Raw genomic sequence first — 16,507 nt, 5'->3', positions numbered from 1 at the left:
GCAGAGGCGCTCCTCACATCACAGAAGGGGCGGCCGGGCAGAGGCGCTCCTCACATCACAGAAGGGGCGGCCGGGCAGAGGCGCTCCTCACATCCCAGACAATGGGCGGCCAGGCAGAGACGTTCCTCACTTCCTAGACGGGGTGGCGGCCGGGCAGGGGCGCTCCTCACCTCCCAGACGGGGCGGCCGAGCAGAGGAGCTCCCCATAACCCAGACATTGGGCGGCCAGGCAGAGACGCTCCCCACCTCCCAGACGGGGCGGCGGCCGGGCAGAGGCTGCAATCCCAGCACCCTGGGAGGCCAAGGCAGGCGGCTGGGAGGCGGAGGCTGCAGCGAGCCAAGACCACGCCACCGCACTCCAGCCCGAGCAACACCGAGTACCGAATGAGCGAGCCTCCGTCTGCAGTCCCAGCACCTCGGGAGGCCGAGGCGGGCAGACCACCGGAGGTCAGGAGCTGGAGACCCGCCTGGCCGGCACGGCGCAACCGCGCCTCCAGCCAAAGGAGAACAACCAGGGAGGGGTGGTGGCGCGTGGCGGCAATCGCAGGCAGCCCGGAGGCTAGGGAAGGAGAATCACGGGCGCCGGACACGCAGGGAGGTTGCAGCCAGCCGGGTTTAGTGCAGCCTGGGCCACAGAGGGAAGAGGGAGGGAGGGAGGGAAGGAAGGAAGGAAGGGAGGAAGGAAGGGAGGGAGGGAGGGAGGGAAGACTTTATAAACATATGCATTACTTGTTTTGGCTAATTATAATTTTAGAAATGTCTGGGTTAGAGTTAGATACCAGAATGTAAGATCTTTATTTTATTTGATTTTTTAGGTGAAATCTTAAGTAAAAAACAAACAAAAACCCTCTGTTTATCAATTGTAATGTAACATAGCATTACCATATAAAATAAAATTTTGTGCAGGCCCAGTGAATCCCAGCACTTTGGGAGGCTGAGGCAGGAGTATCCCTTGAGCCCAGGAGTGTCAGACCAGCCTGAGCAACATAGGGAGACCCCATCTCAACAACAGTAACAATAAAAATGAGCTGGGCCTGGTGGCCTGTGCCTGTAGACCCCGCTACTTGGGAAGCTGAGGTGGGAGGATTGCTTGAGCCCAGGAGGTGGAGGCCACAGTGAGCCATGATTGTGCCATTACACTCCAACCTGGGTGGCAGAGCAAGACTCTAAAATAAATAATAAAATAGAATCTTTAATTACATGCATATAAGGGATTCTTACTGTGCAATGCTTTTCTCTAGATATTTAATTTTTTTTTCAGTTTATGGGAAGAACCAGCTCGGTTCAACTCTACAGATTAAACCAGGGGTTTTCAATGAATACAGAACCATGTGGTTCAAATCCTACAGGACGACCTTTTCCTGTTTGAACAGAATAAAGAGTTTCAGGTGAGTTTATTATTACTGTGGCAAATATTCATGTAATTATATGCAATAGGTTTTTAGTATTATCTTTAATAAACCCAGTCAGTATGTAATAGTTCATGTAGCTTGATTAAAGTAGCTTGTGTTTATTTAAGTAGTCTCAACTAATTTATTTTCTAACAATTTTTAAATTTGGGGAGTTTCAAACCCACAGAAATGGTAATAGAATAATACAGTATATAGACAATAAATAACCTTCATTCAGATTCAGAGATAGCTTTTGTTTTCAATATAAGGCTATTACTTAGAGAAGAATTTTTATTTCCTCATAATGTCCTTATGACAAGACACAAACAATGCAGTGCTTAAAATCATAAATATTACTTATAATACTTAATACAATATTTTAAAATTTTTAGAAATCATAAGTGATTTGGGTGCTGCATAAATATGATAAGGTGGCTAACGCAGTAAAATTGAATGAAAGTAATATCTTTCTATATTTGTATTTTATAAGCCAACTTTTAACCTTGTGAAAATATTGCATAGCATTAATACTTGAACTCTGTTTTTTGTTGTTGTTGCTGTTTTGAGGCGGAGTTTCACTTCTGTTGCCCAGGCTGGAGTACAATGGTGCAATCTTGGCTCACTGCAACCTCCGCCTCCCAGGTTCAAGCGATTCTCCTGCCTCAGCCTCCTGAGTCATTGGGATTACAGGCGCCCGCCACCACAGCCAGCTATTTGTGTGTGTGTGTGTGTGTGTGTGTGTGTGTGTGTGTGTGTGTGTGTGTGTGACAGAGTTTCTCTCTTATTGCCCAGGCTGGGGTGCAAAGGCACGATCTCGGCTCACTGCAACTTCCGCCTTCCGGGTTCAAGCAATTCTCCTGCCTCAGCCTCCCGAGTAGCTGGGATTACAGGCATGCGCCACCACACCCGGCTAATTTTGTATTTTTAGTAGAGAAGGGGTTTCACCATGTTGGCTAGGCTGGTCTTGAACTCCTGATCTCAGGTGATCCGCCCGCCTCAGCCTCCCAAAGTGCTGGGATTACAGGCATGAGCCATTGCGCCCAGCCTTGAACTCTGTTTTCTAAGTGCTTGTTCCTCCTTGTAAATGAGCCCCTTTGAGTTTGGGTTTATATGAAATCATTCTTAGTCAAATGAGCAACCACCTACTGTTATCTATTGTAAATTAGTCCTTGATTACTGAGGCTTTGCATTAAGCATGGACAAGGGGGCTAATATTCTTAAGATAATATTAATATTAAAGAGGAATGGCATTTGAATCTTAAAAGAATAAAAAGTAATGAATATAGAATATGCTCTCGTTATGTGGCTTAAAAAACACTTAATAAAAATGTGAATGGCATTACCTTTTCTAAGTTAACATCCTTACTATGTTTTACCTGAGCAGCCCTTTGAAGGATTTTTCTATACTATATACTTCTACATGGAAGTCAGTGTAGTGTCTCTCTAACCCCTCTTTACTCCTGTTTGATCCCATTTAATTAAATAAAATTTTAGGCAAATTATATACTTTTCTGGGCTTTTTCCTTCAGATTATTCATTTGCCAAGTACTTCCTGAGCCCTGTGTTCCAGGGACTGTACTAGTCACTAAGAATAAAATGGTAAGGAAGACAGTCCGTGCCTTGCCTTCATAGTGCTTGTGGTCTAGTGGAAGACAGACATGATCGATCAGATAATCACATAGCCCCATGAAGTACAAAGTGGTATAGGAGTTAAAATAGGGGGATAGGGGGATGAGGGGAACATGACCCAGTTTTGAGTATCAAGGAAGATTCTTTTTTTTTTTTTTGAGACAGAGCCTTGCTCTTTCACCCAGAGTGCAGTGGCATGATCTCAGCTCACCGTAGCCTCCACCTCCCTGGTTCAAGCAATTCTCGTGCCTCAGCCTCCCAAGTAGCTGAGATTATAGGCACTTGCCACCACACCTGGCTAATTTTTGTATTTTTAGTAGAGACTGGGTTTCACCATGTTGGCCAGGCTGATCTAGAACTCCTGACCTCAGGTGATCCACCTGCCTCAGCCTCCCAAAATGCTGGAATTACAGACGTGAGCCACCGCATGCAGCAGATCAGGGAAGATTCTTAGGTAACATTCCATTGAAACTAAGATCTGAAGGATGAGAAGGAATTAATTAGGTGTTTGGGAGAGGAAAGGAAGGATGTGGGAAGAATGTTCCAGGCAGAGGGGACAACCTATTTGAAGTGCCTGAGGAAAGAGCATGCACGGCCAGTCCAAAGAACTGAAAAAGGACCCATGTGGTTGGAGTGGGAAGGATGAGGAGAATAGAAGGAAGCGAGGAGGGAGGAAACTGGGCACTAAATAATTCAGAACTTTGTAAACTAAGCTAAGGATTTTGGTCTTATTTCCAATGGCACTGGGAAGATATGGAAGCATTTTATTCAGGAAAATAACAATCAAATTTGTATTTTGGAACAATCATTCTAGATGCATCATGGAGAACAGATTGGAAAGGGATGAGGTAGGAAGCAGCTACCAGTTAGAAGGCTAGGACACTAGTTCAGGCAAGAGATGATGGGTGCTTGGGTTAGAATTATGGCAGTAGAAATGGAGAAGAGAAGATGGAGGCACCTGTGTTCAAATCCCAGCTCCACCATTTACTTAATCTCTCTGAGCCTCCCTTTTCTTATCTGCAAAATAGGGATAATAATAATACCCACCTTGCAGAGTTGTTGGAAGGATTAAGTGAGGTAATATATGTGGATCTCTTAAACAATACCTGGAATTTAATAAGTGCTCAATAAATGGTAGCTATTATTTATTTATTTATTTATTTATTTATTTATTTATTTTGAGACAGAGTCTCGCTGTGTCGCCCAGGCTGGAGTGCAGTGGCGCAATCTCGGCTCACTGCAACCTCCACCTCCCAGATTCAAGCGATTCTCCTGCCTCAGCCTCCTGAGTAGCTGGGATTAGAGGTACGCACTACCATGCCCAGCTAATTTTTGTATTTTTAGTAGAGACAGGGTTTCACTAAGTTGGTCAGGCTGGTCTGAAACTCCTGACCTCTTGATCTGTCCCTTTCGGCCTCCCAAAGTGCTGGGATTACAGATGTGAGCCACCGCGCCCAGCCAGCTATTAGTATTATTATTGTTATTATTATTAGATATGACCCAGAAGCCTAAGTTTTATAAAGTTCTGTTTTGAATTGAAACTTACTTGGAAAGTAATTTTGTTTCATCTGTGAATATGTGTATTTATAAGCAGTGTGATTATAAGAAAACTTGGTTTTAAAGCATCAATATTGAGCAATATACAGATTTGGAATATAATAAATTGTAAATAAGACTATCTTTCTACATAATATATCCCATGTTAAACATTTCTTCAAAGCAGCAGTATTTGCTTGGTTCTTCGTTTTCACCTCTTAGGTACCCTTGGGCGAGACTGTACAGTACTTCCCAAACCACTGTCGACAGCGGTGAGATAAAAACCTTCTTGGCCCTGGCTCACAAATGGTGGGATGAGCAGGGAGTATATGCACCTCTTCATTCCATGAATGACCTGAGGGTGCCATTTATTAGGTAAAATTCCAGAAACTCTTAAGTCTTTTTAAATGGAACTTTTTAAGAATTAATATTTCACATTCATTTTTTTCTTAGTTTATACCTAGTTAAAAAATGCTGCACATTAAGTTTGCTTTGGAAATTAGGTAATTTTCAATTACCATTGTTTGAAACCATTAATTTTTAATAATATCATGCAAGGTCTAGGCTGCTTTCATAGCTTAATTTGAAGCCTATTTGTACATTATCAAATTAATTATAATTAAGTTCTTATAAAAGCAATCTAGGGTCTTATGGCATCAAGGCCATTTTATTTTATTTATTTTATTATTTATTTAATTTATTATAATTTTTTTTGAGATGGAGTCTTGCTCTTGTTGCCCAGGGGGGAGTGTAATGTCACCATCTTGACTCTCCAACCTCCACCTCCTGGGTTCAAGCAATTCTCCTGCCTCAGCCTCCTGAGTAGTTGGTATTACAGGCATCTGCCACCATGCCCAGCTAATTTTTGTATTTTTAGTAGAGACAGGGTTTCACTATGTTGGCCAGGCTGATCTCAAGCTCCTGACCTCAGGTGATCTGCCCGTCTCAGCTTCCCAAAGTGCTGGGATTACAGGCATGAGCTACCGTGCCTGGCCCAAGGCCATTTGATAACTACAGACCTACAGTGGCATCATTGACTTAGGCAGTTCTGGTAAAGTTTGATTCAACAAATTTTTTTGAGAACTTACCTCATACAGACTCAGGGGCTAGACTGTAAAAGACTCTAAGATGAATGAAACATAATCTATGTGCTTCGGGAACTTATAGGTTGCTGTGGGAGTTAAAGGCAAGAGTTCATCAGGGCTTACATTTAAGAAATTGTTCATTTGTTCCTCTATCCATTTATGTATTCATCAAACAATTTTGGGCAAAGCGCTGTAACAGACACAGAATATCTGACTCAGACTTTGCCCTCAAGGAACTTCCTGGTTGGTTTTTGCTGGTTCATCCAGAATTAGTATACCAAAAAGAGAAATACTGGCATCCTTTAATACCACTGACAAAGCAAAGCAAAGCAAAGAAAAACAGAAATGTCATTCTTGTAAGCTAGAACACTGGTTCTCAAAGTGTAGGCCCTGGACAGTGACATTAGTTCACCTAGAACTCATTAGAAATGCAAATTATCACATCTCATCAGGGACCTACTGCTCTGGGGAGGGGTCAGCACTCCATTTTAAGCAAACTTTTTATGTGATTCTGATGTATACTAAGTATATAATTCAGTATATATAACTGAGAATTACTCTATTCTAACTACTGAGACACCTTTAACTAGACATCACACATAATAACTCAGGGCAGTGCAAGCCATGGTTAAAGTTTAGATTTTATTTTGAGCATAATTAGAACCCGTCAAAGGAAAGTGATATATGATCTAAATTATGATGTAAAGGAGTCATTTTAGCTGCGGTTTAAAGAATGGATCAGACTTCATTTGAAATGGGTCTTTTCTGTATGTTATAACTTTCCAAAATGATCTACTTAACCACTATCCATGTTATTCTTAGAATTCAATTAACTTTAATGGCAATAGAAGATATCTTAAGATATCCTGATTATGAATAATATTTATTTTAATATAAGTATAATTAAAATTTATACATAGTCCTCTCTCTCTCTCTCTTTTTTTTCTTTTTTTTTTTTTTTTTTGAGACAGGGTCTCACTCTGTTGCCCAGGCTGGAGTGCAGTGGCGCAATCTCGGCTCACTGCAACCTCCGCCTCCCAGGTTCATGCCATTCTCCTGCCTCAGCCTCCTGAGTAGCTGGGACTACAGGCGTCCGCCTCCGTGCCCGGCTAATTTTTTGTATTTTTAGTAGAAACGGGGTTTCACCATGTTAGCCAAGATGGTCTCGATCTCCTGACCTCGTGATCCGCCCGCCTCGGCCTCCCAAAGTGCTGGGATTACAGGCATGAGCCACCGCACCCGGCCTCTCTCTCTCTATATATATACATATATATGTTTAGTTTACAATACTGTTAGGTGTACATATACTTGTGTGTATATGTGTGTATACATATGTTTGTATAGGTAAAGTATTACCATGATTATCTTAGAAGTAAGTTTACTTGATTTAGATGCCTGTTTACATGCTCATACATGAAAACACCACTCATTTAGAAAATTAAAAGAAATTTTATTTCGAAGGGAATATAGACAAATTCTGAAAATATAGGTCTCCCATCTGCTTTTTCTAAGCTCTATAAAATAACCTATTTGCTGCTGATATGAAATGGGTCTAGCAAGTATTGACAGCAAAGCCAAAACATATGTCATGATATCTCAAGCAATTGAAATCAGGTTAATCTAGATTATTTTGAAATTTTTTCTTTATATTATTACTAAAACAATAATTAAGTCATAATTACTACTAGATTATTTCAGACCTTTAAGCCTCCTGCTTTTGATTATTGAAAATGTTTTATAAATTAAATGTCAATGTTGAAAGATCTATTTATCAAAAAATATAAATAATTTATTTAAATGGAGGTTAATATTTCCTTGAAAACTACATACATTTGTGACTTTTCATTGATAAAATTAATTATTTGTTTTGGTATGTTTTAAATTTTTTAAAAAAGGGACAATCTTCTCAAAACAATTCCTAATCACCAGCCAGGAAAACCTTTGTTTGGGATGAAGATTCTTGACGTTGGCTGTGGTGGTGGGCTGTTAACTGAAGTAAGTGACAGCTTTCCTGCCATTTTTAACTGGGGGAAGAAAATTAAGAAGTAGACTTGTGCCTCATTTATTCTTTCAACAAATAATATTATGCATTAAAAAAAGAAATGCATGTTGGGAGGCTGGGGTGGGTGGATCACCTGAGGTCAGGAGATCGAGACCAATCTGGCCAACATGGCGAAACCCTGTCTCTACTAAAAATACAAAAATTAGCCAGGCATGGTGGCGGGCACCTGTAATCCCAGCTACTCGGGAGGCTGAGGCAGGAGAATCTCTTGAACCCAGGAGGCAGAGGTTGCAGTGAGCTGAGATGGCACCACTGCACTCCAGCCTGGGCAACAGAGAGAGAGTCTGTCAGACACACACACACACACACACACACACACACACAAATCTGTAATATTGATTTTAATCTTTTTTTTTTTTTTGAGACAGAGTTTCACTCTTGTTGCCCAGGCTGGAGTGCAATGGCACGATCTCAGCTTATTACAACCTCTGCCTCCCGGGTTCAAGCAATTCTCCTGCCTCAGCCTCCCGACTAGCTGGGATTATGGGCTCCCGCTGCCATGCCCAGCTAATTTTTAGTAGAGACAGGGTTTCACCATGTTGGCCAGGCTGGTCTTGAACTCCTGACCTCAGGTGATTCACCCGCCTGTGCCTCCCAAATTGCTGAGATTACAGGCGTGAGCCACCGTGCCTGGCCAACCTGTGTTTAAAAACTTGGGCATGTCACGGGAAATGACTATATACAAAAGCTGAGAGAAGAATTAGCTATGAAAAATCATTTCTAGTCAGAGAAAAAAACTGTTGAGAAAGATTGTTTTTAGAAAATTTGAATATTTCAGAAATGTTTGCTGTTTTTCAATGGCTTGTTACATTTATTGCACTTTAAATATGTTAATACTGTACTATGTGCAAGTAAGTGTATCTAGAGTAGATAGACAAAATTTTTTTCGCTGTCTTCAAGTAGTTTTTTATCAGTTTTTTGTTGTTTTCATTGTTCTTCTTAACTTTAAGGGTTTGATTATGGAAAATTTCAAATGTGTACAAACTAGAGAAAACGGTATATGAATTTCCATGTACCCATAAATGATGTCCAGTATTTATCACCTGATGGTTAATCTTGTTTAATTTTTGATAAGCTTTTTATTGCTAACATGTGTTCTATTTTCTTCCTGAGGGTAACTTTTTTTTAATGCTATTAGCCTCTAGGGCGGCTTGGGGCTTCAGTTATTGGAATCGATCCTGTGGATGAGAACATTAAAACAGCACAATGCCATAAATCATTTGATCCAGTCCTGGATAAGAGAATAGAGTACAGAGTGTGCTCCCTGGAAGAGATTGTGGAAGAGACTGCAGAAACATTTGATGCTGTTGTAGCTTCTGAAGTTGTAGAACATGTGATTGATTTAGAAACATTTTTACAGTGCTGCTGTCAAGTGTTAAAAGTAAGGCTTATGGAGTTTACGTCTTGGTTTCTTCTTCTGAGTGTGTGTATATGTATCTATAGCAATAAAATGGTCCATAATGCATTAGCAGTCCAGCAGGCAAGGTATAGTAGAGAAGAAACCAGGAAGCCTGGATAAGGGGACAGCATCTCTGCTGTAGATTTCTTCTACCCCTCAGCTTGCCCTCAATACCAGGGTCTCCTTGTGTCCTGTTAATATCTTGGATGTCCAGGGATCTTGAAAAATGTTAGTGCTGGCTGGATATGATGGCTTATGCCTGTAATCCCAGCACTTTGGGAGGCCAAGGTGGACAGATCACTTGAGGCCAGGAGTTGGAGATTAGCCTGGGTAACATGGTGAAACCCTGTCTCTACTAAAAATAGAAAAAATTAGCTGGACATGGTGGTGCATGCCTATAATTCCAGATACTCAGGAGACTGAGGCACAAGAATCGCTTGAACCCCGGAGGTGGAGGTTGCAGTGAGGCGAGATCGTGTCACTGCACTCCAGCCTGGGCAACAGAGTGAGACCCTGTCTCAAAAAAAAAAAAGAAAAGAAAAGAAAAGAAAAATATTGGTGCTGAACACTGGAAAACCATACATTAGTGCAGTTGGGATTAAATACTTAATAGATATTGAATGACAATTATAAGACATTGATTTGAGGCTGGGCACAGTGGCTCACACCTGTAATCCCAGCACTTCAGGAGGCGGAGGCAGGTGGATCACCTGAGGTTGGGAGTTTGAGACCAGCCTGACCAACATGGAGAAACCCCGTCTCTACTAAAAATACAAATTAGCTGGGTGTGGTGGCACATGCCTGTAATCCCAGCTACTCCGGAGGGTGAGGCAGGAGAATTGCTTGAACCCGGGAGGCAGAGATTGCAGTGAGCCGAGATTGTGCCTGGGCAACAAGAGCAAAACTGTCTCAAAAACAAAAAGAAGAAATTGATTTGGATGAATACTTAAAAATAAAAATAATTAATAGCATAAGTTTAATTAAATAACAAGTAATTCTGTACATGGTAAATGCATAATAGTTTTCAGCTTATAAAAGAATATTTCATAAATATGATCTCACTTGATCTTATCTACAACTAGGTGAGGGAGGGAAGGCAAGTATTGTTATCACATCCTTTCACCCACGAGGAGTCAGGATTTATGAGATGTCAGAGGTCACTAGGCATTTAGGTGGGGCTTAAGGCCAGACCATTTGACTCCAAGTTTGGTTCTCTCCATTACTTACTATGCTTATATAGTATAATTTACAACAGACTTTGTTCTCTGAATGTGGCTCTAAGTTTTCTTTTAATAAATACCCCTAAAGTATTATTATTATTACTATACTGACTCTGTCGTTCACATATTTAGGAGGTGACATCCTAAGGTCAAAAGCTAAAAGAATGAAATGCTTAGCTCTTACCGAAATTTTAAGTAATTTTAAATTTATAGCAAAATTGCAAAGATAGTACAGTGTGCCTTTCACCTGTCTTCCCCTTAGGTTAACATCTCACATCATAAGGATAGGAACTAGGACATGTCAAGTGAGACACCTAGGGCACAAAATTGCAGGAGACAGCCCCTCTCAGGTGCTGACCCTGCACTTGCACACCCTGAAAGGGGTTGCCTATTTCAATTCTGTGCCCTAGAAGCCTCACTTGCCTCATTATAGTTCTAGCCCTATATATAAACCATGGTACAGTTCTCAAAACTAAGAAATTAACATCAGCATTATACTTATTAACTGCATTACAGAGCTTGTTAAATTTTATTAATTTTTTTTTTTTGGCTAATGTCAGTTTGCTGTTAACAGGATCCAAACCAGACTTGTACATGTATTTAGTTGCCATTTCTCCATAGTCTTCTTTAATCTGTGACAGTTTCTTGGTGTTTCCTCTTTTTTTCTTGACAAGGTCTTACTCTGTCACCCAGGCTAGAGTGTACTGGCAAGATCACGGCTCACTGCAGCCATTTTCTGGACTCAAGCCATGCTCCCATCTCAGCCTCCCAAGTAGCTGGGACCACAAGTGCATGCCACCATGTCTAGCTGATTTTAATTTTTAATTTTATATTTTACTTTTTTGTAGAGACAGGGTTTCCCTATGTTGCCCAGGCTGGTCTCAAAATCCTGGGCTCAAGGGATCCTGCTGCTTCAGCCTCCCAAAGTGCTAGGATTACAGGCATGAGCTACTGTGCCTAGCCCTTGTTTCCTCTTAAGTAGAGTTTTACTAGGCTTATCTCTTATTTTCCAAATAAAACTTCTTAATTGATTGTTAATTCTTGTTTTATATGTCAGTGTGTATGAATGGAGGTTCTTTGACACATATGAGGGATGATGACATTGTAGGGTTTAAAACTAATTTTTGCTTTAATGGAAAGCCTATGTTTTAAAAATGACTGTTGCTTACCACCATTTCCTTAAAGTACGAGTTTGTAGAACACAGATTAGATATTCATAAGTGATTTTTTTTTTTTTTTCTTTCAGAGACAGGGTCTTCCTCTGTCACCCAGCCTGGAGTGCAGTGGCACCATCATAGCTCACTAAAACCTCAAACTCCTGGGCTCAAGTGATCCTCCCGCCTCAGCCTCCCAAGTAGCTATGTCTACAGGTGCTCAGCACCATGCCTGACAGTTTTTTTAAATAAATTTTTTGTAGAGATGGGGTTCTCGCTATGTTGACCAGGCTTGTCTTGAACTCCTAGTCTCAAGCAATCCTCATGCCTCAGCACTGGAATTGCAGGCATGAGCCACCATGCCTGACCTAGAAGTGATTGTTAAGACATTTTAGAGTTTGAAGTTGCAATGGGCTATGATCGTGCCATTAAAGGGAAAAAAAGATATTTTAGAATACTAGAGCTTTACACAGGAAAGTTAAAATGTGTGATAATATAGTGTGTGATATTTTTGTTTTTAATTTAAAGGCATACTCCCATATTTCAGGGCCCCCTCTTGTCTTTTTTATTTTTGGCATAGAGTGGTATCTAAGATATATTATCTCTTTCTCCTAACTCCCCTTTCTTTCTCTCTTTCTTTCTATATGTCTATAGTAATATGATTATTTTGGAGGGAATCTTTGGCATTTTTTCCTCATCAGGCTAATGAGACTGTATAAAAGAGAGAGGGGACATTAATATCCTTGCCATTTGTGAGACAATGTAGGAAACACCATAAATATATTTACCATAAAATGGCAGACCAAGGCCGAGTGCAGTGGCTCACGGCTGTAATCCCAGCACTTTGGGAGGCTGAGGCAGGTGGATCACGAGGTCAGGAGTTCGAGACCAGCCTGACCAAGATGGTGAAACCCTGTCTCTACTAAAAATACAAACATTAGCCGGGCGTGGTGGCAGGCACCTGTAATCCCAGCTACTTGGGAGGCTGAGGCAGGAGAATTGCTTGAACCCGGGAGGTGGAGTTTACAGTAAGCTGAGATCATGCCACTGTGCTCTACCCTGGGCGACAGAGCAAGACTCTGTCTCAAAAATAAAATAAACTGGCACACTGAATAGTCCTATAAATCCTTTGCATTCATCCCAGTGCTCATGTTGTTCTCTTTATATAAATATATATCACTGCAACCTCCACCTCCTGTGTTCAAGTGATTCTCCTGCTTCAGCCTCCTGAGTAGCTGGGAATACAGGCACTCACCACCATGCCCAGCTAATTTTTTTTTTTTTTTTTTTTTTGAGACGGAGCCTCGCTCTGTCACCCAGGCTGGAGTGCAGTGGTGCAATCTCGGCTCACTGCAAGCTCCGCCTCCCGGGTTCATGCCATTCTCCCGCCTCAGCCTCTCCGAGTAGCTGGGACTACAGGTGCCCGCCACCACGCCCGGCTAATTTTTTGTATTTTTAGTAGAGACGGGGTTTCACCATGGTCTCGATCTCCTGACCTCATGATCCGCCCACCTCGGCCTCCCAAAGTGCTGGGATTACAAGCGTGAGCCACCGCGCCCAGCCCCAGCTAATTTTTATATTTTTAGTAGAGACGGGGGTTTCTCCATGTTGGCCAGGCTGGTCTCAAACTCCTGATCTCAAGTGATCTGCCTGCCTTAGCCTCTCAAAGTTCTGGGAATACAGTTTGTAAGTCACCACGGCCGGCCACTCTTTATATTTTTTATAAAAATGAAATAAAAACAAAAAATGTTCAAACTTAATCATTAATGTTTTAGTGAGAGAACACTTATTGGTAGTACTTCCCTATACAAGATGTATAGCTCTGTGCTGTAACAAACGAGTTAAGACAGGCTCAGCCCTTACAATGAAAACCATTTTGACATATGTTAGAATGTGAATGTGGACATGTAACAAGGAAGAGCAGCCTGATCTCATTTTTATTGTAAAGTGTTTGATATGTACAAAAGAATATATAAATATAAATCATAATTATATATGATCTTAAGAGTTGTAAGCACTGTTGTATATACTCACTGAGTACATCTAAAATGCCTTTTATAGTGAATTTCCCAAGAGAAAAAAAATGCTATTTTGGTGTATTATGTTTTATGCATATATATATATTTTAACGGCACTCAGATTATTTGGAAGAAAGGAGGAGGGAGGGGGCACTTAGCTTTTTACTTAACTGATACACTTAACCTTTTACATTTTACTTCTATATAATTTCATTTCTTTTAGCCCGGTGGTTCTTTGTTCATTACTACAATCAACAAAACACAACTTTCCTATGCCTTGGGAATTGTTTTTTCAGAGCAAATTGCAGGTATTGTACCAAAAGGTACTCATACATGGGAGAAGTTTGTTTCACCTGAAACACTAGAGAGCATTCTGGAATCAAGTAAGTATTAAGAGAATTTTTTCCAATTTTCCAGGCCTAGCTGAACTTTTAATATGCCAGTAATTATTATGCACTTAGCCTAGTACTTAATAAAATAGGCCACTATGTTTTTGAATGTTGGTTTTATCTTCTCAACTAGGTCATAAACTCATGGAAGTTAGGATTAAGTAGTAGATACCACTTCTCTTTTACCTGTCGCTCCCTAACCCAGGCCAAGCAGATAACAGATGATCAGTGAATACTTTTTGGCTAGTTAGTCCTCACTTGTTTAAGAAAGAGATACAAATGTCTGTTATTTACACATTCTCAGTCTGACCTCTTGAACCCTGCTTGTATCAGCTTATCTTACATATTATTTTTCCTGATTCCACCACAGTTACATGTATTTTGAACTTCAGTATCACTTTTTATGTATTTTATATGACTTACAGCATGACATTATGGTTATTTTGGTGTTTTTTTTTTCATCCTTTTATGGCCTGTAAGCTACTTGAAGGCAAGACTATGTCTCCTTTTTGTACTCTCTACAATACCTAGCTCTGCTTTACACAGAGTGAGCTCTCGATTTATGTGAATTCCAGTCAAGTAATAGTGCTTGTCAGTTCATTTATGTGGCATTTGGTATTCCTGTTGAGTACTTAGACTCCTATATTTCTAATGCTTTTTTTCCATATAAGTCTATCAGTAAACTTGATTTTACTTGGAATATTATCAGTACATAGCAATGTAGTAAATTCTAAAGATTTCTGTGAGTAACTTTGTTGAAAATAAAGTAAAGCTGCACGCAGTGGCTTATGCCTGTAATCCCAGCATTTGGGGAGGCCGAGTCAGGCAGATTATTTGAGGTCAGGAGTTCGAGACCAGCCTGGCCAATGTGGTGAAACCCTGTCTCTACTAAAAATACAAAAATTAGCCGAGTGTGGTGGCGCATGCGTGTAATCCCAGCTACTCAAGAGTCTGAGGTAGGAGAATCACTTGAAATCAGGAGATGGAGGTTGCAGTGAGTCAAGATTGTGCCACTGCACTCCAGCCTGGGCAACAGAGTGAAACTCTGTCTCACAAAAAAAAAAAAAAAAAAAAAAAGTAAAGAAAGAAAATAAAGTAGGAAAAAAATGTTTTAAAGATGCGTTATGGGGACAATCTCCTGTTGGCACATATTTTTTAATAACAGCTAACATTTATTGAGTACTTACCAAACTCCAAGCATTGTGCTAGTTTACACATATAGCCCATCTAATTCTAACAGTTCTATGATACAAGTTCTATGATACAAGTTCTGTACGTGTAAGAAAACTGAGATTTATAAAGTTAAGTGGCTTACCCATGGTCATCATATAATAGGTACCCGAGCTGGGATTTGAATCCAGGCAGACTGCTTTGGAGTATGTGTTCTAATTGCTACTTACTGAAGTTCTGCAGTAAATTGTGATTAGTGCATAGTTACAAAATACGCTTGCCCATTAAGTTAGGAATCCTTTTTTCTTTCTTCTTTTCCTATCCATTTAGTGTGCTCTCAGCATTTTTAATACAGAGAGTTGCATGAAACTCTTGGAAATTGGAAGGAAAATATTTATTAAATCTACTTTTTCTGATTTTGTTTTTCAGATGGTCTGTCAGTTCAAACGGTGGTAGGAATGCTCTATAACCCCTTCTCAGGTTACTGGCATTGGAGTGAAAATACCAGCCTTCACTATGCAGCTCATGCTGTGAAATCCAGGGTCCAGGAACACCCAACCTCTGCTGAGTTTGTTTTAAAGGGAGAAACAGAAGAGCTCCAAGCTAATGCCTGCACCAATCCAGCTATACATGAAGAGCTGAAGAAATGAATTGTTTCTGAGGACTATAGTAATATGGCTTGGATATCTGATGTTTTCAAATACAAGAAATGTACAATTTATCCTTTGAGAGAGAATCATAAAGAAAAGAAGGTCAATAAAAAGGGCTAAAACCTTGGACAAAAGTTTTTGTTATTTCATCTAATAGCTACTTCCAAGGAATTCTATGAATAAAAAGTTTTGTCAAGATATTGCGTGATCTAGGAATGTAAGTTCTTCAACCTTTGTTGTATAACTAGGATATGCATATTCACTTCATCAAACAAAAAAATATATATGTGTATATTCTGCATGTGTATGTATATATAATATATATTATATAAAATATATATATTTTATATATATATATATATATATATATGCTATAATTTGTTTTTGTTTTGAGATAGGTTCTCACTCTGTTGCCCAGGCTGGATTGTGGTAGCGTGATCATGGCTTACTGCAGCCTCGACCTCCAGGGCTGAAGCAATCTTCACACCTCAGCCTTCTGAGTAGCTGGGACTACAGGCATGCACCACTATGCTTTGCTATTTTTTACTTTTATTTTTATTTTTATTTTTATTTATTTTGAGATAGAGTCTGGCTCTGTCGCCCCCGAGCTGGAGGGCAGTGGCACTATCTCATAGCTAGGCTCACTGAAACCTCCACCTCCCAAGTTCAATCGATTCTCCTGCCTTAGCCTCACGAGTAGCTGGGATTACAGGCGCCAGCCACCACGCCCAGCTAATTTTTGTATTTTTAGTAGAGACAGGGTTTCGCCATGTTGGCCAGGCTGGTCTTAAACTCCTGACCTCA

General features: G+C 40.4%; 1 protein-coding gene across 4 annotated transcripts in view; it reads left to right on the top strand.

The window, feature by feature from the left end:
* The window catches only part of COQ3 (coenzyme Q3, methyltransferase), a 26,843-nt gene extending 10,940 nt beyond the window's left edge, over positions 1-15,903 (top strand). For 2 of the 4 annotated variants that reach the window (XM_032155662.2, XM_032155663.2), the window contains 6 exons: positions 1,262-1,388; positions 4,779-4,931; positions 7,537-7,636; positions 8,842-9,084; positions 13,718-13,877; positions 15,483-15,894. In XM_032155662.2, coding sequence (XP_032011553.1) covers positions 1,330-1,388; positions 4,779-4,931; positions 7,537-7,636; positions 8,842-9,084; positions 13,718-13,877; positions 15,483-15,703 — 936 coding nt within the window. In that variant the 5' untranslated portion in view covers positions 1,262-1,329 and the 3' untranslated portion in view covers positions 15,704-15,894. Of the gene's footprint in view, positions 1-1,261; positions 1,389-4,778; positions 4,932-7,536; positions 7,637-8,841; positions 9,085-13,717; positions 13,878-15,482 lie in introns of all 4 variants that reach the window. The other 2 variants (XM_032155660.2, XM_032155661.2) reach the window with 2 other exon arrangements.
* Positions 15,904-16,507: the final 604 nt, after the last annotated feature.

This window comes from Hylobates moloch, unplaced genomic scaffold, assembly GCF_009828535.3.
Source record: "Hylobates moloch isolate HMO894 unplaced genomic scaffold, HMol_V3 SCAFFOLD_2, whole genome shotgun sequence".
Lineage (NCBI taxonomy): Eukaryota > Metazoa > Chordata > Mammalia > Primates > Hylobatidae > Hylobates > Hylobates moloch.
The sequence above is the reverse complement of the archived record's forward strand: the minus strand, read 5'-3'. Positions and strand labels throughout refer to the sequence as shown.